Source organism: Hydractinia symbiolongicarpus, chromosome 15 (assembly GCF_029227915.1).
Source record: "Hydractinia symbiolongicarpus strain clone_291-10 chromosome 15, HSymV2.1, whole genome shotgun sequence".
NCBI lineage: Eukaryota > Metazoa > Cnidaria > Hydrozoa > Anthoathecata > Hydractiniidae > Hydractinia > Hydractinia symbiolongicarpus.
The window spans coordinates 10,857,322-10,878,243 of record NC_079889.1 but is presented as its reverse complement, the minus strand read 5'-3'; the positions used below and the strand labels follow the sequence as shown (position 1 = coordinate 10,878,243).

General features: G+C 33.4%; 2 protein-coding genes across 3 annotated transcripts in view; one reads left to right on the top strand and one right to left on the bottom strand.

The window, feature by feature from the left end:
* Nucleotides 1-1,372: 1,372 nt before the first annotated feature.
* On the bottom strand, nucleotides 1,373-5,207 carry LOC130629108 (ragulator complex protein LAMTOR3-A-like). 2 transcript variants are annotated; one of them, XM_057442215.1, is made up of 8 exons: nucleotides 5,048-5,207; nucleotides 4,881-4,915; nucleotides 4,743-4,801; nucleotides 4,183-4,256; nucleotides 3,449-3,508; nucleotides 3,092-3,155; nucleotides 1,812-1,907; nucleotides 1,373-1,767 (listed from the first exon to the last, which is right to left on the bottom strand). In XM_057442215.1, the coding sequence occupies exons 1-7, from the start codon at nucleotides 5,054-5,056 to the stop codon at nucleotides 1,828-1,830; spliced, it is 381 nt and encodes a 126-aa protein (XP_057298198.1). In that variant the 5' UTR covers nucleotides 5,057-5,207; the 3' UTR covers nucleotides 1,373-1,767; nucleotides 1,812-1,827. The 2 variants fall into 2 exon arrangements, with proteins under 2 accessions (XP_057298198.1, XP_057298197.1); XM_057442214.1 differs by having other exon boundaries at nucleotides 1,373-1,907; nucleotides 5,048-5,205.
* Nucleotides 5,208-7,541: 2,334 nt separating this feature from the next.
* Nucleotides 7,542-20,922, top strand: part of LOC130629103 (nuclear pore membrane glycoprotein 210-like) — a 31,096-nt gene continuing 17,715 nt past the window's right edge. The window contains exons 1-14 of the mRNA XM_057442209.1: nucleotides 7,542-7,756; nucleotides 13,240-13,406; nucleotides 13,806-13,937; nucleotides 14,546-14,639; nucleotides 14,780-14,843; nucleotides 15,455-15,541; nucleotides 15,705-15,834; nucleotides 16,222-16,350; nucleotides 17,110-17,178; nucleotides 17,529-17,635; nucleotides 17,905-18,039; nucleotides 18,803-18,952; nucleotides 19,817-20,081; nucleotides 20,360-20,461. Coding sequence (XP_057298192.1) covers nucleotides 7,590-7,756; nucleotides 13,240-13,406; nucleotides 13,806-13,937; nucleotides 14,546-14,639; nucleotides 14,780-14,843; nucleotides 15,455-15,541; nucleotides 15,705-15,834; nucleotides 16,222-16,350; nucleotides 17,110-17,178; nucleotides 17,529-17,635; nucleotides 17,905-18,039; nucleotides 18,803-18,952; nucleotides 19,817-20,081; nucleotides 20,360-20,461 — 1,798 coding nt within the window. The 5' untranslated portion in view covers nucleotides 7,542-7,589. The remainder of the gene's footprint in view (nucleotides 7,757-13,239; nucleotides 13,407-13,805; nucleotides 13,938-14,545; nucleotides 14,640-14,779; nucleotides 14,844-15,454; nucleotides 15,542-15,704; nucleotides 15,835-16,221; nucleotides 16,351-17,109; nucleotides 17,179-17,528; nucleotides 17,636-17,904; nucleotides 18,040-18,802; nucleotides 18,953-19,816; nucleotides 20,082-20,359; nucleotides 20,462-20,922) is intronic.

Below are 20,922 nucleotides of genomic sequence, written 5' to 3'. Positions count from 1 at the left end.
TAATAATTTATGTGCTTTTTAACGAACAAAATTCATCTAGTATTGGTCACTTCTGCTTTTTTATTGTCCCAATGTTTATCTTTAACTTGATGTTAACTTGATTCTTAATCATTTGAAAACTCTCATTTGCTCTATTTTAACGGTGGGTTAGGTGGGTGAGTTCCATTTTATTTTTATCATGCATAATAAACCTGTTCACGTGGTTTCACGTCAGGTGAAATTAAAAACTTGAAGAATTATAAAATGAAGAAAGAAGCCTTGTGGTTATGGAATTCTCTTCGTAATCACAAGGTCCGTCGTTCGGTTCACAGCGCGGGCATGTTTAGCAAGTGTCTTTACCACAGCTACGGGTCAACCCATGCCATGTGATGGAAATGAGGTAGGTATTGCCGGTGTATACTTAATGTATACATTCAGAACACAGGACCCACATTGATAACAGTGTTTCCAACACTGAAGTGGCTATATCATGTATATATATTCGGAATAATAATAATAATAATAATAATAATAAAAATAATAATAATAATAATAATAATTATAATTATAATAATAATAATAATAATAATAATAATAATAATAATAATAATGGAAGCGTTTTTTTCCATCTCTCTTGTGTCATCACAGCATGAATGAAAAAGTTGATTTGAGTTTAGCCTTTATTGACGTTTTGATATCTTCTTTCTTTAATGCCACGTAGAATTTACTTCAGGGTGGACGAATCGGTTTTAAAGATAGATGGGCCAATGTAGTGCCGAAGAAGGCTCATAGCATAGCAGGAGTTGCTTTAGAAAATTTTGACATTTCAGAATTCCAGATTGACTAGATCGTATTTGGGTCCGATGTAAAAATTGCTGAAATAGGAAAGCCCAAATATTTATGACGCCTCATAGCAAGCAAAAACGTTTCATAATAAGCTAATAAAGAACAAGTATAACACATGATAGGCGACGTAAGTCTATAATGAGCGCGGGCACACAAAAGTAATTTAGTGCCCGTCCTAATAGTCTCGAAAGATTACGCCTTGTTTAACTAAACAGGTCTCAGTAGAGTATCAAGTATGCTACAAAACGTAAAGTCAGGGGTTGAAACGGCCGACCAGGCAATGAAACGCCGAGAAGAACACCCCGGACTTCTTAATACCAAGAACACCTCGGATATTGATACACCGGCATAAAACACCGCCGGATCATGAAAACAACAACCAAAATGACCGCCGACGTCACGTGACGGCCTTGGTGGTAATAATTTTAGAATTTTGGACCAAATTCACGCGTAATTTAATAGCAACCAAGCGATGTAACGCTCATTAGCCAAAATAAGAACTTGTTGATTAAGATATCCCGTAAAAAGACCGCTTCAGAAGCAGGCAGCAGAAAAAATATCTCTTCAACGATAAATGTGGAAACAGTGGATAAAAATCAAACAGAGGTATAAGAAACATTTTTACATAAATTTATTAATACAAACATTTTTCATTTATTATTACCGATGATCGATTAAGCTTTCTGGTTCCTTCCCAAGTTCTTTAACGTTTGGAAAAATGGATGGTAATTTTGACAGGGTTGTGATTGGAAATTTAAAATTATATTTGTACAGTGAATTCATATGATTCGAAAACGCATAATTCGAAAAAATGAAAATTCTATAAAAGCATGTTGGTAAAACTTATTATACGTTAAATTTATTCTCGAAATATAAATTTTATGTGTTGACGAAAATATTATAATCGCGAAAAAACTAGCATTTAATAAGTAGATACAAACACTAGATTAGTAGATACAAATAAGTACAATAAGTAGATACAAACAGTACATGTTTTATTCGCTATTGATTTTTTGATACGACACTTGACTTTAACTTATCGATAACATCTACAAAATCCGATTCCATTTCCAAGAGAAGACCTAAAAGAATAGTAATAACAGTGAAACCTAAAATGTCGGTACTGCGTGATGACGTATGATAGTGACGTAACTTCATAATGCGGAAGTTAGGTGCTTAACTTACAACGGAATAAAATGTGTCCGATATAGAGAAAATTTGACAAGAACCAACGCATTAATTCAACATAAATCATGTTCGAAAAGAAGACAAACCGCTGTTCATGTTAGATTGTCTTAAATTTTTTTTTGTTTTGTTCTTAAGGTATCCAACTTTAACATTCTTTGCCATTCTTTCTAACTTTGACGCGTATTAATTTAATTTTTAAAAAATAATTATTCGGCGCGTATTAAATTTCGCGCAACAGGGTGATAAAAACATTTTTCGCGATTGTTAGTTTCTGCGCAAATTCAAATATTCGTACAAATAACAAGGAAGAAACAATAAAATTTACCTTAATACACAACGCATAGGTTTGAAGATCTTTTGTGTAAACTATTTATGCCATATTTTCGCGCCTATTAATTTCCGCATATTCGCGCGTAAGTACTCATTTTGATGTAACATTTACCCTGCAAAAATTGCTGACACTTCTATGGTCATAACCTTAGATCTGGGAAGATTTTAAATGGTAATTCCTATTTAGTAATACTAAAATATTTGGTTCAAAGAAGCAGAAATCATGTTTTACTAGAATACCTGCCCGTTGTGTCAAGACTTAACTTCCTGAACAACTAAATTCAGTAGATGTTAATTAATTCATAACATTTTTTTGCGCAAAGCAATTGAAAATACTAACTATTTGCGCATGTAGCTAAGATTAAATGAAATATTATTAATAATCATCAGATTTAGTTCGAGCAAATCTAAGATTAATGAACCTGTTGAATGTTATTGAGCCAATGTAAATAATCTTTTTATAATCGAACAAATTGAACAAAAAAGTACGGAAGTACTGGTCCAAAAAATCACTTGACAACTGAGAGCAACTAAACCGTTTTTTTTTCTAGTTTTTTTTTATCTAGCTTATTTTCAGACGGGCAGAATTTTTAAAGTTGGCATGACTGGAGTACCAACTTAGGTAAATACTGGCCCAGAAAGTTGATAGTAAGCCAAAAATTCACCTTATATGTGAGAGCAACTGGACTATTTTTTTTCTCTTGCTCAATTGTGACGGCCAGAATGATAAAATGTGACAACTAATTACCTGTATTTGTGGATGATGATCCAATAATTGTCACTACGAGTGGAACGTAGTTAAACATTACTACCTAAAAAAATAAATTTTATTACATTTTTTGAAAAAAAAGTGCTTTGTGCTGATTGGTTGATTGTAATGCGGAGTTTGCTTTGAGGTGGATTTGAAAGATAGGGGTTTGCCTGACATTTGTTTGCCTCTAAGCTTTGAGAGAAACTCAATTTGATATCCTCGAAGAAATCTTAGTTACCTTGGCTACAGTGAAATCAAAATATTTAATAGATTCTAAAAGTTCAGGTTTTGAGATACTGAAACTTCACTTTATATACGAAATAACAAAACACACCAGCAAGTCAAAATACACACCTGGTATGATGGATACATGCATATCATTCTTTTATTGTTGGATAGTCCTAATTTGCTGGCCTAAAGAAAGAAAATCAAAAACTTTTAATTTTAATACATATCAGATAACAAAACTTGTCGCTTCCTAAACAATTCAGTTTGAAAACTCTGGTACATCCCCACCAATTAAGAACAGTGATGTACTACGATCAATAGATTAAAGATTGGGCCGTCAACCTGTGCTGATGCTTTATGCTGCTGAAAACGTAATTATTATCCTGAATTTTTATTCTCATACACAATGTGGTGGTTGTAAGATACTGACATCACAGGGAGCATTCCCGTACACATAAAATAGGCAACTAAGCCCTTCAAAAATAGGTAGCTAATATCTCCAAAAATAAGTAGGTAATACCTCCAAAAATAGGTAGCTAATACCTCCAAAAATAGGTAGTTAATACCTTCAAAAATAGGTAGTTGATATCTTCAAAAATAGGTAGCTAATACCTCTAAAAATAGGTAGCTAATACCTCTAAAAATAGTTAGCTAATACCTCCAAAAATAGGTAGCTAATACCTTCAAAAAGAAAAGTTTGTAAAAATATCTCCATTATTTTTGAATTCATTTATCAAGTTTAAGCATATGCATTTTTAAATAACAACAACCATGGTTAATTATGTAAAATACACACCAACACCACCACTAGAAATAGTTCTTATAACGTGTATGAATGAAGTTTTTTTCTGTTAACTTACTTGCTCTGTAGCTGTAGCAAATGTTGAAAGAAAACTTCCCCTTGTTGCAGATTCTGGACATTTTCCTGATAATACTAAAACAAGAAAAAATGCAGATCATCATGTACTCATGTTGCATGAACATCATTACACACATGGTTGTCAATTTAAACTGACATGCTTATTGTCATTTTGGTATACTGTTCCCCTCACCTGTTAATAATGTGCAAATTATTTTTTAGGTACGAATGAGAATTATTTGCAGGTTTTCAGTTTCGATATTTTTTACGTTTTTTAGGTCAAGAAGTTTTTAAAAAAAACTTTCATGTAAGGAAATTAAATTAATATTCTTTCATACATAACTGCATAATTTCTGTTATTTTTATAAAAATAAATGTTTACATTTGTCTTCTTATCGTTCACTGTATTGTTTTTTTTATTAATGGCCTGGTGCTTTGCCACAAGTATTATGTGTATGTTTCGCTGATTTACAAGTAGTCAATTATTGTAGTCTTTACACGCAGAGTAAGAACGGACTAGAAACAAAAATCATCTGTGTCAAATGATTTTAAAAAAAATACCTTTTACAATAGGGACACCACTTCGATCGGTGATTAAAAATGCTAAGGCACCATCCACACTATAAACAATATGTAAACAAATTATGTAATAAATTATGCAGAAAAGTAATGATAAAGCATTAATAATGATGTTCTTACGTGGAAAGAAGACTTTGAAAATAATTGCTCAATGCCTAAACAGTTTAAAATATATACATATGCAATATCTGACTAGTTGTCAAAGCTTTTCACACAGTTCTAAGTAGATTATATACTCGAAATAAATAGAACAAATTATTGTTAAAAACATATGTATATATACTTACTGCTGTCATATTTTACTTTTCTTCAGTTTTGAATTACTATAAATTTATCAGAGAGTTTCTAAAAATAGCAATGCAAAAACTTTTTGGTAAAGTCAGGTTCACATGGAAGACAAAATGGTTTGTTAAAATGCTTCTTCCAGAAGGTTGTCAGAAGGGACCAAAAGTTGAATTTAGAGTGTTTATTGAATTTCTTGTGTGGCTACAGAATTCTTCGAAATTTCTTCCTGGCTAAAGAACGGCCATACCTTACAGTACATGGTCTTACCATGATTGGGCAAGAATTCCCTGATCAGGCAGTTTCCCCTGATCAGAGAATTCACTCAATAAAGTGATAAAGAGATAAAAAAAAATTAATAAGGTTCTTGCCAAAAGTGCTTTATAATTATTGTCTATATTATAATACTCGTATACGTCTGTCTGTCTGTCACGCAAAATGGTAGCTTAGCCGCGCAAGTATAAAAAGGACGAGCGAACCCGTGGATTTTTCCACGGGTTAACAACTAGTTTATACAAAATCATGAACTTATTTCACACATAGAGTATGTAAAGCTAGTCCTCAGGTGGACGTAAATATTTCACATAACACAAAAACCTTCCAAGGTGCCTTCCTCAAATGTACATATACACATACTCTGCGCAAAATGGTAGTATGACACAGGGCATGCGGGGAATAAAGGATAGAAGACCCTGTGAATTTATTCACTAGTCATCGACTAATTATGTATAGCTAAGCACATGATAAATGATATGGCATAATATGTAAGAAACTGCCTAGTTATTCTGTGACTTATTTTGCAAGTTATTTCATTTGGGGGGGGGGGGGAATTAAAATTTAATTATTAGCTTTAATTCACCATAAAAAAGTAGCATTATACCCCTAACTGAATTCCCATGCACTTTGATGTACTTTCTAGGGTTTGAATTAGCAGTTCGTGATTCGCAATTTGCGAATCGAAGGGTTATTTTTGCGAATCACTTTGGGAAGAAAATGATAAAATTGTGAATTAAATATTTTTAAGTGGCGATAGAAATGCTTTTTTAGATTGCATTTTAAAAACCTAAGAACAAAAAGCGGAGATAGAAATGCTGTTTTAGATCGCATTTTAGGAACTTAAGAATGAAGAATGGCGATAGAAAAGCTTTTTTAGATCGCATTTTTAAAACTGAAGAACGAAAAGCGGCAATAGATATGCTTTTTTAGATTGCGATTTTAAAATTTAAGAACGAAGAACGGCAATAGAAATGCTTTTTTAGATCGCATTTTGAAAACTAAAGATCAAAGAACAGCAATAGAAATGCTTTTTTAGATTGCATTTTAAGAACTTAGGAACAAAGAACGGCGATAGAAAGGCTTTTTTAGATCGCATTTGAAAAACTATGACATTTTTGCAACAGGAAACTTGTATATATTTATGAAAAGAAATATTGTAGAAAAAAATATCACATAAAAATGTAATTTCATTTATAAATTATATTTTTCAAAATTTCATTTTCATTCAAACACACTTTTATAAACGTAGTACTATTATTATCTGGTCACCAGAAATCTATTAAAATACCTTCTTCAGTGTAAAGATTAACATATGATATACAAAATTTGTATTTCTTTTTTAAATAAACTCTTGAAGCATTGTAACGGGTGCAGAAAATTTTGACCTTTTAAACAGGGTAATATACTAGTTTCTATTAATTTAAATTTCATGATGGAGATGGTTTATTATATTATTTTTATATGTATTTTATATTTTATTTAAAATGAAGTTATTTTAAATAAAGAATAAATAAAATAAATAAATGTTTGCCAATAACTTTTTGAAACAAGCTACTTACAACAATTTCATACAAAAATGGCTAATATTATGCCCCTGATTGTTTTTTCTTATCTGGGCTTATTATGAATTTTGATAATGCAATTTTTTGCGCATAATAAAACCCCGCCCTTTTATGCCCAGCTTAGTGAAAAAAATGAACCAACTATTTTATTATGAGTACTTCCCCAATCAGTAAATAAATTTACTGCAGTGCCAAATCACTCAATCAACGATTTTCCCCTACCTTCAGGGAAATATTCTGTACTGATGCCTTTAGACAGCAAATGTGATTGCACAAAATTAATTTACCAACACATATAAGATGCTAATCCTGTAACCCATTTTACCCTAACTGAACGATATACAATGCACTACAATGCAGGGCATTTTAGAAGGACACTATTTCTATTTGGTTTCCACCACACACAAAAATTTATAAAAGAAGTGAGTCAGTTCCAAAACAGAAAGATGAACAACACAAAACATAGCAAGTGGATTGCACAAAAAATCTTTCAAAACTACAGATATAAATATATCTTTCACTGTCTTGATAAAAGCAAAGAGCAAAGCCCTCGTAACCAACAACCCCATAACCCACAGTACAGAAGGTACAGGGTTTCATTTTCTCTTTCACGTGACAAAAGTATGACCTTTAGCTGTTTTGTTTACCAAAATAAAAGTTTTGACGGGAGTAATCGAGTCCAAACGCATGGCACAGATTCGTTGAAAAAATGGCGGTAAAGGGAGCGCTGACTCTGATTATTTTTTTTCCTGTCGTTTTCAGTGGAATTTCACCTGAAAATGCCTTAAATGTGCCACAGGTTTTGCTTCCTTACGTAGCGAAAGGTTCTAAGCCTACAACATTCGTGTTAAAGGCTTTGAAAGGCTGCTTTAAATGGTAAGATATGTTCTTAGTAACAGACATGCCAACTGTATTTTTGAAATGTGAAAATAAAAAGGAACCCTACAATACACCTTTTTACAGTTAAAGGTGTTCGCTCATTTCTGTACTAAAAAAGTAAGCAAACAGAGTGAATTTAAGGCTTAACTTTAGAATGTCATCACAAAAATTGAGTTGTATTTAAACCGAATCGCTGAATACAGTTCAATTTAGACATCGTTATACTGATTTTGGGGACATCCAAATGGAGCGCCCAAAATAGAGGGATGAAAACTGCCTTACTTCTTCTAATAATGGATAGGGAAAAAATGTGGTAACAGTTCTAGACCTTGTAGGTTCACTTTAAAATATCAACTGTTTGATACAACCAAATTGAGTTTCTTGTTTTTCTAAAAGGTTGACAGACAATTTAGGGGATTACTGACGCCCAAAGTAATTTCCTGGATTAACCCCTGACAACAACCACTGTTATTACATACCAACCAATGACCCCCAGTCTCCTCCCCTTGTTTTGACGTTTTTTTATCAGCACTTTAAAAAAAATTTTCATTGGCTCGGTTGACATATTTTGCTGATGCTGACATATTTTTCACATATTACCTACATTATTATCAATATTGTCATCATCAAATATGTTAAGAGCTAGTGTAGGCGTCGACCATATCTTCTTTCAATATTTCATCCTTCATGAAACTTGACATTATGTTAGATTTATATATTAAAATTAAGCAGACAAGAAATATTTAATTACAATTTCTTTAATATACATCATCATCATCATCATTCTCGGCTTAACGTCCGTTTTCCATGCTAGCATGGGTTGGACGGGGTATATTAATGACCCTCTTCCAATCTGGACTGTGTTAGATCTAAACTCAACTTCCTCTCTATCAAGTCTGTCCTTATAACCTCCTGCCAAGTCTTTCTCGGTCTGCCTCTGGGCTTTGCTCCAGGAACTATCAAGTCTCTACACTTTCTTACCCAATTATCCTCCTCCATTCTTTCCAAGTGCCCCAGCCAATTCAATCTTCTTATCTGGATAACATCTTTAATTCTACGGAGACTTAGCCTGCTTCTTAGCTCATCTGAACTCTTTCTGTCTCTCAGACTGGCATTACACATCCACCTAACCATTCTCATATCATTCCTTTCTAAACGGTCAAGATCTTCCTGCTTCACTGCCCATGTCTCACTACCGTACAACATAACACTTCTTACACAGGCCTCATACAACCTACCTTTTACCTCAATTGACAGGACTCTGCTAGTCAATAAAGGAAGTAACTCTCTAAACTTTTTCCAAGCAGAACCTATCCTGCAAGTAACACTTCTTCCAACACCCCCTTCACTGCCCAACATATCACCTAAGTAACAGAAGTTCTTAACTATCTCTAACGAGCCACTGATCATTAAAGCTGGAAATACTTCATTCTCTATAATCTCACCTTTGCAACGCTTGCATGCAAACTGTATGTCAGCTCTTAACCTTCCACTAATACTACTGCACTTCTTATGTACCCAATGCTTGCAAGTCTGACAAAAAATTGAGTTACTACCAACCCCTTTCCTGCAAACTCCACAAGGCCACTTTCCAACTACAAGGTCACACTTGGCTGCAATGCTACTTATCATGACTTTAGACTTTGCTGTGTTTACCTTCAGCCCTTTCTCTTCTAGTCCTTTCTTCCACTTCTCAAACTTTTCAACTAATTCTTCCATCGACTCTGCTATGAGAACCAAATCATCTGCATACAATAACTCCCATGGACAACCTGTTCTGAACTCCATCGAAAGCGCTTCTAAGACTAGAATAAACAACAAAGGACTAAGTACAGAACCCTGATGTACACCAACATTTACACTAAATTCATCACTAAGTGAATCGTTAATCCTGACACGACTTCTAGCATTGCTGTACATAGACTGAACCATCGTAACTAGCCACTCATCCACACCTAATTTTCTCATAGCCCACCAAATAACTTTACGTGGCACTCTATCAAAAGCTTTCTCTAAATCTACAAAGGCAAAATAGAGATTCTTTCTCTTTCCTAAATACTTTTCCTGAAGCTGTCTGAGTAAAAATATTGCATCTGTAGTGCCACGCCCTGGAACAAAACCAAATTGCATCTTATCTATATCAATTCTTTCTCTAAGTAACTTATCAATCACTCTTTCAATAACTTTCATTACTTGATCAACCAACTTCAAACCTCTATAGTTACCCCTTTCTAATGCATCACCCTTGCCCTTGAAACAGTTCACTATTACACTCGACTGCCACTCACTCGGAATAGCACTATCCTTTATAATCTGGTTAGCAAGACTTGTAATAAGCTCAACTCCAATATATCCTGATACTCCTGCAGCCTTGCCAATCTTCAATTTCCTAATAGCCTCCACTACCCATTTTGTCTTGATCTGCATAGCTGGCCCTTCTACGACATCATCATCAGACAAATTATCCTCGTCCCAATCAAACTCAGTGTTAAGCAACCTCTGATAATGATTCTTCCAAGCTACCCTTTTCTCCTCCTCTGTGCTAGCTAAAACACCTTCATCATTACGTATACACTTCTCACCTACAATATCTTGATTAGTCTTCTTCATTTGCTTTGCTATCTTGAATACCTGTGGCGCCGTAGATTAGTGGTTATAGCTTTCGTACTCTGTGCGGGAGACCGGGGTTCGATTCCTCTTGACGGCGATTCAACATGGGCGAGTGAATGTTACCATAGCCCCGGGTTAACCCAAGCCATGTGAGGGAAATTGGGGAGATGGCACACTGTGTGGGCCGTTGGATGTTGCCGGGAGTTGTCTAGTAGAGCGTGGGCCCTACTAATTGGGTCTGCGTAGCTCAAAATGAGCATTAAATACTCTAGGACTCTCCATCTAAGCCATGGCCCCTCCTGGAAATAATAGACAGGGTATATCCCTTGATATTTGTGAGGCTAGCCATGTAAAATATGCACATCTATCTATCTATCTACCTCATTGCGTTGGTCTTCCCTTCTTAACACATCTGCAAATCTGTTTCTCTCTGCTTCTGATTTTGCCTTATACACTGCTGTACGAGCGCAACGCTTAGCTTCTAAGTAAATATTTTTACTACCACCTGACTTCCACTCTTTCCAAAGTTTCCTCTTTTCCTTTATACACTGGTCAACCTCATTATTCCACCACCAGGTCTGTCTATGTCTAGCTGGTCCTTTCGTCCACCCACAGGTATCATCAGAAGCTTCTAGAAGACAATTCTTCAAAGTAGTCCAAGTACTTTCAACATTGTCACTATCACATTGACTATTGTAGGCTAACTGCTGAACTTTTGCACTAAATTGTCTTGCTACAATCTCTTCCTTCAGCTTCCAGACTTTTCGACGGGGCCTGTACTTTCCCTTGGCTTCTTTAACACTCTTCAAGATATATCACAAACCAGCAACCTATGCTGGAAAACACACTCTTCCCCCGATATAACTTTCACGTCCTTCACCACTTTCTTGTCTGACTTTCTAACCAAAAAGTAATCTATCTGTGTCTTACAACCACCTGACTCATATGTTATCAGCCTACTTTGTCTCTTACTGAATGATGTGTTGCAAACCACCATGTCCGTTGCCATTCCAAACTCAAGCAATCTCTCCCCTTCCTTATTTCTGCTCCCAAATCCATAGCCTCCATGCACACCTCTATAACCTTCAGATGACTTCCCAACATGACCATTAAAGTCGCCGCCCACCATGACAAGTTCAGTGTCTCCAAACTTTGATGTGACTGCTATTAACTCATCATAAAACTTATCTTTATCTTCCTCACTGAGTCCACACTGTGGAGCATAAACTGACAGAAAAGTGACAATCCTATTACCTATCAAAAACTTTATCACTATAATACGACTATTAACACGCATAACATCTATTACTTTTTCTACCCACTTCTCCGCAACGAATATGCCAACCCCTCCATATCCATCACTATTACCAATCCAAAAAAGCTTATACCTTGCCCTCCTACCTTCCACAAATCTCACTGAAGCTCCTCTCCACCTAACTTCCTGAACACAACACATATCAACAGATCTACGTTCTAACATTTCAACTACTTCACCTGCTCTACCTCTCAGAGTACCAACATTTACACTAGCCATCCTCAACCTAGTGTTATCTACCTTGTGATGTGATAGCTGGGTAACGGTCTGACGATGCTCACATCTGACATCTGTCCTACCGTGCGCGACACCTTCACTCCTTAGAGTTCCAGCCCCGTTTACGCAGTTTGTCTGATCAACTATTCTTACGGCCATTAATAAAGAGTTTTGGCATTGTTTTACAGCTGGATGCCCTTCCTAGCGCCAACCGTTCACAGACTGGACCGGGTGTTTTTTAAAGTGACACCATCACTATGTGGCATTTCATGGGACTTCCACAATCGCCCCTTTAAACTAAGGTATGGTGGAGGACTTTCAACTCCTCTCTTGTCTCTTAAGGAGACCCTTCACCTGAGATATTTTTTTTTGTTTCCATTGTTACAAAAATCATTTTTTTCTTCTTTTGTTAGAGAACGTAAGTGTTCCTCAATTGGGTAAGTCGCAACATTGTTAAGGCAGTTCCGATTCAACTTAGGGATGATCTACAAGAATAATTTTGTTTAACTTTTTTAAATAAAATAACTTGCTATACAAATGTAAAACAAATATAAACAAGAAGACATTCGTGGTGATTATCTGTGCAATAGAAGACTATCCTTGGTTCCCACACAGTAGTATCTTCTAGTAGCCCTATTCCACAATTATTACCTTTTATTAATCACAAAAACAAAATTGTCTCGCCTTGCCCTGCGGTCGATTTTTGTCTCAGAATATTGTCAACCTCGCACCAAGCACAGGTAATTTTTTTCCTGATAAGACTGAAAGTTGACCGTTCTCATTCAAAAAATTAAGAGCAAATGTGTGTAGGTTGGTTGTGAAGACAACCAACCTGTGCTTTGATGAAATACAGGTTTAAGAAAAATAAACCTTTCCAAAACTCAATACAAAAAGACAGGAAAAGTAGCAGTCTACGTATGATACAAGAATTTTTTTTAGATAAGTCAAATCTTAAGCAGGATAAGCTTTATTAAGGTGTTGAAATTATCAACATAAAGGGCAGTGTTTTGTTTAGCACTGGTGCCTTTGGCACAGTTTCAGGAGTGTTCATTTACAGCATTCTTTTTCTTGTGATTATGTTTTAGGTGAACTTTAAGCTATTATTAACATGATTTATCATGTGATTAAAGGCAAAACTAAAAATTAGAGAAAACCTAAGGTATAAAATGATGTTGGACTTAAAAAGTTGGTTAAAAAGTCTTCTTAATTTTTTTTAAAAGCTCTTTTCGTTCTCAAGATATTCACATTTTTTTATTAACAAGATTGAATGTTCACCTCTAAAAAGAAAAGAATACACAGAATTTAGCTGCTTTAATACAATGTGTTAAAAATGTTCTAGGTCGTCTACAAAGCCAAATGTAGCCATCATACAACCTATTGATAATAAATTAAACACTTCTAACTCTGTTGATGATGATGAATCTTCTTGCTCTCAGTCTGCACTGGTCACTGTAAAACTTAACAGTCCAGAGGAAGACACAACAGTTATTTTGGCCGAAGAAGAAGGTGAGAATCATTTTTCATAACTGAAAACGAAAAACAAACATACTCACTGTCTGTTTTATAAGCAACCTTATGCTATAGGTCTAGGTCAAAACTATGGCCAAATGTTTAGCAACTTGCCTAGCAGCCTTACCTCCCTTCCTTAACACTTCACATTTGCTTATCAACTTTGACAGTTTGACCATGGCGAAAGCCTTTTCAACCAACATATATCATAATGTTGCTTTTGTGTAAAGGTTAGCATAATCAACTCACATAAGTAAGTCAATCAAATAACATTGGAATCAATTACTGACACAAATAAATTCTCAAAGTATTACTAATGGAATATTTATATGGGATAAAACTTCTACTATTTATATTATCATTTACATACAACTGCTATCAATGTTTTTCCTGTAGGAACGGGATTTACTTTACGATGTGATGTGTTTGTTGATTCTATTGAGAAAATTGAAATTGCGACAACAACACGAGAATTGTTGCTGGGTGAATCTCCTGAAGTATTTGATGTTTATGCGTATGACAAGGAAGGTAAGTATTTCAAAGTGTATATTGTATCTTCTTTCCCAACATCTCTAAGCTGTTGTATCCTTTTCTCGAGACATAGCTGCACTTTCCAGAATTTCTACATTGTGAAAAGAAAAAAATAGACCATTTAGAATTTAGACCTAACTAGATCACCTAAAATATTGACAAGGTTGCAGTGTGTTTTACTTAAAGAGAAATAATATTCTTAATTGCTTGTGGTTGTATTTGAAATTTCAGCTTTTTCCAATATATTATATATTTGGAGTTAGAGGATAATGTGGTGTTGGTTTACTAATTTATTTATTTCTGTTAACAAATTTATACTTTTTGTTCACGGTTTGAAATTGAATAGATACCTTGTTTCGTTTTACCTATGAATAAAGTGCAATTTTATGTTTGTGTTGTTTGAGCCATCAGGTCCTTCCGTAATCTCTATTTGTCAGTTAAATTATATGAAAATGAAAAACAAATATTTTTTTACTATATATATACTAATACAGTATATATAGTAAAAAATTCATTGAACCTGTCTTGTTACAAGTTAAAAACAACAATAAGCCTATTTTTTGTTTACGAGTAGTTCTATACCAACTTGTTGACGTTTTCTTCAGGGAATTTGTTCACTGCACTGGGAAGTCAAATATTTGAGTGGAGTTTTTCACCTGTTCCCCACAATGACAGAATTGACCCTAGGACTGTCTTAAGGTAAGAGAAGTAATAGCATCATTTTTTAATTCTGTTAAGAATTAACAGAATTATATTAAACGCATAAACCAAACAATATAAACCGTAATTAGTACAGCTTTGTTTTTGTATTTTCATTAAAAAATAAAAGCATGTTTCAGGTTCATTTGGTTCCATGATTCATCATATGAGACAAGTCCAGAGTTATATGAACTAGAAGATCAGGTATATGTGACACTCTTGTTTTTTATTTATTTTCCATAAGAAATATTTTACTATAAACAGGCTTGTGTAAGCAACTTAGAGCAATGCTTTATGTATCTCTGACAATAGTCAGAGAGAAGGAAGGTCAGGCTGTTGCTTCTTATTCAATGTTATTATGAACTGTATATTGTACTCACAGAACATTTTAAAATAATGAATTGAAAGGAATAAACATTTCTTGTGCAATAGGAATATTTTTTTTCTCCAACAAAGATTTCAAGACAATAATTACAGATTATGAAATAATTATAGAATTTGGTCTGAGAGTACACAAAAATCTGGTGAAGAAAAACTGACCATTTTAAAATTAATCTTGTTTTTACAATTACAAAGTGCAAATATTTTAGGTTTTATGTTAAACTATAAACAAAACTTAAAAAAGGATAGAATTTTACTTTGCCTTACAAATTTGGTCAAAAAGTTAGTATCATTAGTTCAGAGATAATATTTCCTAGAGATGACCAGGTGGGCACTGTATTCTGATTGTCAATATTTAAAAGATGATTATGTGCTGGCTCAAATGAATTTGCAGTTAAATTTTTTAAGAGAGACTAACCTTTGTTTTTCTTTAGCATGTTCGTGGTTGCAGTGCTTTGGTTGAAGGCATCAATACTGGTGAAGCTATTGTCACTGCAAAGTTGACAAACGCAGAATACAAGGTAAATTTTGATAAGTTATATTTTTCTTCGCGAATCCTAAATTTTCTAATATTTAACTGTGATGAGTTTCTTCACCCTTTACTGCCGATGGCACTCACACACACCACATAAATTGTTTATGTCCATATAAAGAATACTTTGTAACACTGTTGTAATTTTGCAGACTGTCAAACCCTCAAGTGTAATGTTGACTGTTATTGACAATGTCATGCTGGTTCCACCCTTGGCATACATTATGTATGGTCAGTATGTCAAGTACAATGCCCGCAGGTTACGACGAGGAGAGAAAAAAGGTTTGTCAAATTTGTTGACTTTTAAATTTACTTATGTTCCACTTTTAAATTTGTTCTGTTTCAAAGTTGGCATCGTTCAGGTTTGTAGACAACACTCAAATTTGTTTATATACAAAAGAAAATTTGGTGAAAATTTAGTTTATCCGTTGATTCACCAATCCTATTAAAGTCATTGACGTCAGTCTAAATGCATTGACATTGTGCCCCAACGTAAGAAAATTTAACATATGAGACATTATTTTTGCGGCAACATCAAAGGAAAATAAAGACACCCACTTTGCTGTTACAGACACACAGATGGACTGCCTAATTATACTTGATTAGAAATATGTAAGACAGTTATTGAAGTACATGCCTAAAATGGTTTATCCGTTATTTTTATTATAGATATTTCGCTACCTTCCCAGCAATACACAATCAAAGTTTTGGATGAATCAGTTGCTTCACTGAACCAGGAAAATGCATTGGCACGTGGAATGAAATTGGGAATGACCAAAATTCAGTTGGTTGACAAAAGTAAGATGTTGTAAAGTTGTAAAGTAAATATTTAAACAATAAAAAGTTTAATTTAAATAAAGATAACTATTTAAAATATCATCAGTAAATAAAATCAGACTTAAACCCCATAAGCAATCACGTCAACGCAATCAAATGTTCGTATTTCCAGGGCTCTACGCGTTGTTGTGTTGATTGTTTTAAACTAAAAAAAAAGACTGTAAAGAGACTGTGACTAGCACACTTGCTTTTAATCAGGCTTACACATCTACCAAACCAGAGATTTCACAGGCTGCTGGTTGTACAGAGTTTTTTGGCAATTTTCTTTGGCACTTCAGAGAAATGGCCAAAAAAAGGGTCATTTTTCAAAAAAGGTATTACTTTTTTCATCAGATGCGAATAATAATGAGTTTATTGTGCAAAAAAGCCTTTTTTTTTACTTGTAATCTAAAACTTGTAATCTAAAATTTTAACACATCTCACATATATACTTCGTTCTCCTGTAATGGTTTACTCGACTAATGTGATTAAGACAGGATGTAGGGCACCTGATATTGTAAAAATTTTAAGAACCCAAGAGAAACAGCTTGTCAATAAATCCATCCTCAAATTAAAATAAACACTTTCTTGATTAGCGTTGCTTTTTGTAAGTTGATTGCGTTAAATCATGTTATTAAATTTTTGTTAGGCATTCGCCTTAATTTCCTTTGTGTTAATCCTGTTATGGTTAATTGTGTGCCTCATTAAAATCCTGGAATAAAGTATGTTTCTTGTTTTTAGATATGGCAGATGTATCATCAGCAAGAAGACCGACTGCTAACCTTCATGTTGTTGAACCTGGAAAAATTGGTATGGTAATTTTGTTATAAAAAATATTTTATTTTTATTTAATTCTCCTTCTGTATACAAATGTGAAAAATACAGTAAATAATAATTGTTAGGACACACTGAAAGTGAATTTTCGTAAAAGTATTAAGTTATTCTCTTATTTGGTTCAATTCACAGAAGAGGAATTTTTTTTATAAAAAACGATTATAAAATTATATTTGATTTGGATTCTGATGAATCGTTACACAAACTACAATTCTTTCTTGAATAATAAAATTGTACCATGAAAAAAGATAGAGTTAAAAAGTTTACAAATTTTAATTTATGAGAATTTATGAAAAATGGTTTTTGAAGCTTACACCTTCTTTTAGGTTTTGCAATCAACCCTGGTAAATTATGGACATTACAAACACAAAGAATATACGAACTACACGTCCGTTTATTCGACAATGATAACAATCGCATTGAAATCACTGATGTAAGAGTTCCTATAATAAATTTTAATTCGTCATTGTCGCATTTTGTTTATAAGGCTCTGTGAATTAACATTGGCAGTTGGTAATTGTTCACAAAAGGAAGCGTTATTATTCAATAATTTCGAAAGTATCAAAAAAGAATTAAATATAAATAAATTGTACTGTAGGCTCAAGGATGTTGGATGTCAGGGCACTAAGTAAATGAAACACAAGTTCTGTTGTAATTTTATAGTCACAGTCCCATAGCAAATATTTTAATGCTGCATTCTAGGATACATTTCTGACTTCAACTCTCTTCGAAGAGTATTTTACCATCTTCAAGAAATCTGAAAACGGTTCTTATTATCATGTACAAGCGAAGAAGCCTGGAAAAACGGCGATTACAGCTCAAACCAATCAAATAAGAGTAAGTTAGTGTGTTTTTCAGATTTAGTTGAAGCATTTTAATAGTGTTGGAATAATATAACAGTAAAATAAATCTCTATGGTCAAGTAGCAAAATGTGGTTTCATTTTGATGTCCTACAGGGTGACTGCTCCTCCTTAAATTCCTTAAATAACCTTAGAAAAAGAAAATCTCCTTAAAAGTACTTAAATATACTTAAAAAAATTGAAATTTTAGCTATTCTCCTTATTTTCTCCTTATTTTTTAATTTTTCTGATTGTAACTTTTTTGGAAATGTGTTCATGGATTGTTCATCACCAGTGAAATAAGATATATTTCTCTGTTACCTAAAATCCTATATTTTCTAATATAACATAGTATGCCACATTAAAGATAAAGAACTAAAATTGGTTTTCTCCTTAATTGTCCTTATTTTTATATATTTTTATTCTCGTTCGCAGCAAAATATCCTTAAAAATTGTCAATTTGTCTCCTTAATTCTCCTTAATATCCTTACTTTTGTTCTCATTTTATTAGTTGTCACCCTGTTCTATGATTGAATTATTTGAAAACAGGAATTTATTCATCGTTTATTTCTTTTTACAAATTTGTGAGTTGTTTGTACACATAACTTGTGAGATCAGTAGTGAAAGTGATGTACCACTTTGCAGTGTTACTTGTGTGGCCCTAACAATACTATTATGATGTTCATCAGGATTTCTGCAGAATCTTAAAGTTTCGATTTTACTTAGAAAGGTAGTTTTGCAAATCAATATTGATCTTTAGTATCCTGCTGATGAACCTATTAAAATGAAAGAATTATATGGAGAGCAAGATATTGAAATTTATGACCTTGTAACAGTTGAACCTGAATTTGTTTTATTCCCATGGGACGCTACATTGTCTACAACACAGAGTTACAAGTATCAGTTGATTGTACGTTACCTTTTAAGATCATATGTTTTTAACTTATTTTATACACGTTTGGATGAAGCTGTGTCTTTCCATGTATGACTACGAACACTATGTCTCAGATTTCTTTTATAGGATTTTAGGACTGTTTTTGCTCATTGTGTGCATAAATCAGCCATTTTTGAGCCCATAACATTTATTCTTCGAGAATTTACTTTGCCACAATCGAGTGTCTATTGTTCCCTTTCATTGTGCAAAACATCAGGAAAAACCAATCATCCACTCCTGAAAAATGTGGTAAAAACTGTCATTTTGGACCTCACTTGCACCAATACATATGGATTTTAGGCCATTTCTCAGGATTGAGTGATTATTTTAATTTGATGTTTTGTGCAAAGATAGAATGTGAATTCATGTCCTGACTCAATAAAGGCAGATTTGTTCTAAGGATTGGTTTATTAGTTTTACATCCATTAAAGTTTTTACTTATTTTGTATGAAGAACATACCAGGAAAATTATTTGGGTCCTTTTTAACAAGGGGTTCAGGAGACATCCTGTTACCATTAACAAATTGTTGATATGAAAATTTTCACCATGGTGTGGTGTGTAGATATCCTCTACAATGTATATAAAAATAAAAATTTAGGGTCTGACATGAAAAGACCTGTTTGTAACATGTGCAATACTTAATATAGAAGGGACTTTGTTTGTCTCAAATCTTTGAGATGTTCAAATAATAAAATGAAATGTTTAAATGATAAAATCGACATTAAGGTTTGATACCAATTAAGTGAAATTAAATAAGTTTAAAAATAAAAGCTACATAAAAAGTTAACCGGAGCATCTACTTTATTGCTAACTGTAGTTCTTTCCTTCTATAATTTTAGGGGAATGGTGGTAGTGGTAACTACGTCTGGAAATCTGAGAACAACACTTTTGCAAGTGTGAACAAAAAAGGTGTTATTTCCACAGGAAGTGCGATAGGACAAACGCATATAAAAGTAGCTGATATTAAAAATCCTAATAATTTTGCTCTTTCAACTGTGGCTGTGTTACCACCGCATGAAATGAATTTTATTGTTATGCGTGTGGAAGTTGAAGTTGGAAATAAGATGGAACTGCCTTTGACGGTGTTTGCGTTTGTTGATCAAGGTATGTTAATGTTATTGCTTATTGTACAGACTATTGCAAACAGGCTTTTTAAAAAAGAAGAATACCACAAGTCTCTTGGATTACTTCATTGGTCAATTTCTTGTAAAAACTGGCATGTGCATGTGCAGCAAAAAGAAAGTGTTTTGACATGCTATCTCATACTTCTCTTGAAAGATCCTGTGTAAAGTACTAATTGTAGAGTTAAACAAAAGTACAAAATTAATGTAATTGATTTAATATATTCCACATATTAAATAATAGTCAGTCTTTTTTTTCAGATAAGAAAGAAAAAAAACAATTTTCCGATTGTCGAAAGATGCAAATCGATGTGTCGTTCTCCGATCCCACAGTTTTTGAACTTGTGAAGTCCAATGGCGAAGGTATGTAACTTTCATAGTTATACACAGATAGTTATTTGTTTCGCCATTGTAAGGTACTCTTTAAATTAATATTAAGCATGTGGTTTCTTATTACTGCAATTAAAATTTGAAATGAAAGAGGAATGGAGCCGAAAATGATTTAAATTTTAGTTATGTTGCCAGATTTTTTTTCTTTTTAAAATAGGACAACTCGAACATTTACTTTTCCATTTTTTTGTGATTTTGTGTCTGTTTACTATAAATTGAGTGAAGGGATGTTTAACCATTGGAAAGTTGTTAATTTTTTACAAAACCACTGCTGTTTAATGTGTTTTGTTTTGTTTGTAATGTGATGTAAAGGGGGTTTAAGAAATTGTTATTTATATTATTATATTTATATTCCTTACGTTATTTAGAAAAGTGGTGTGTAAATATTTCTTTTTTTCACTTTAAACATACTTAGGTAAAATGTTAAACGATAA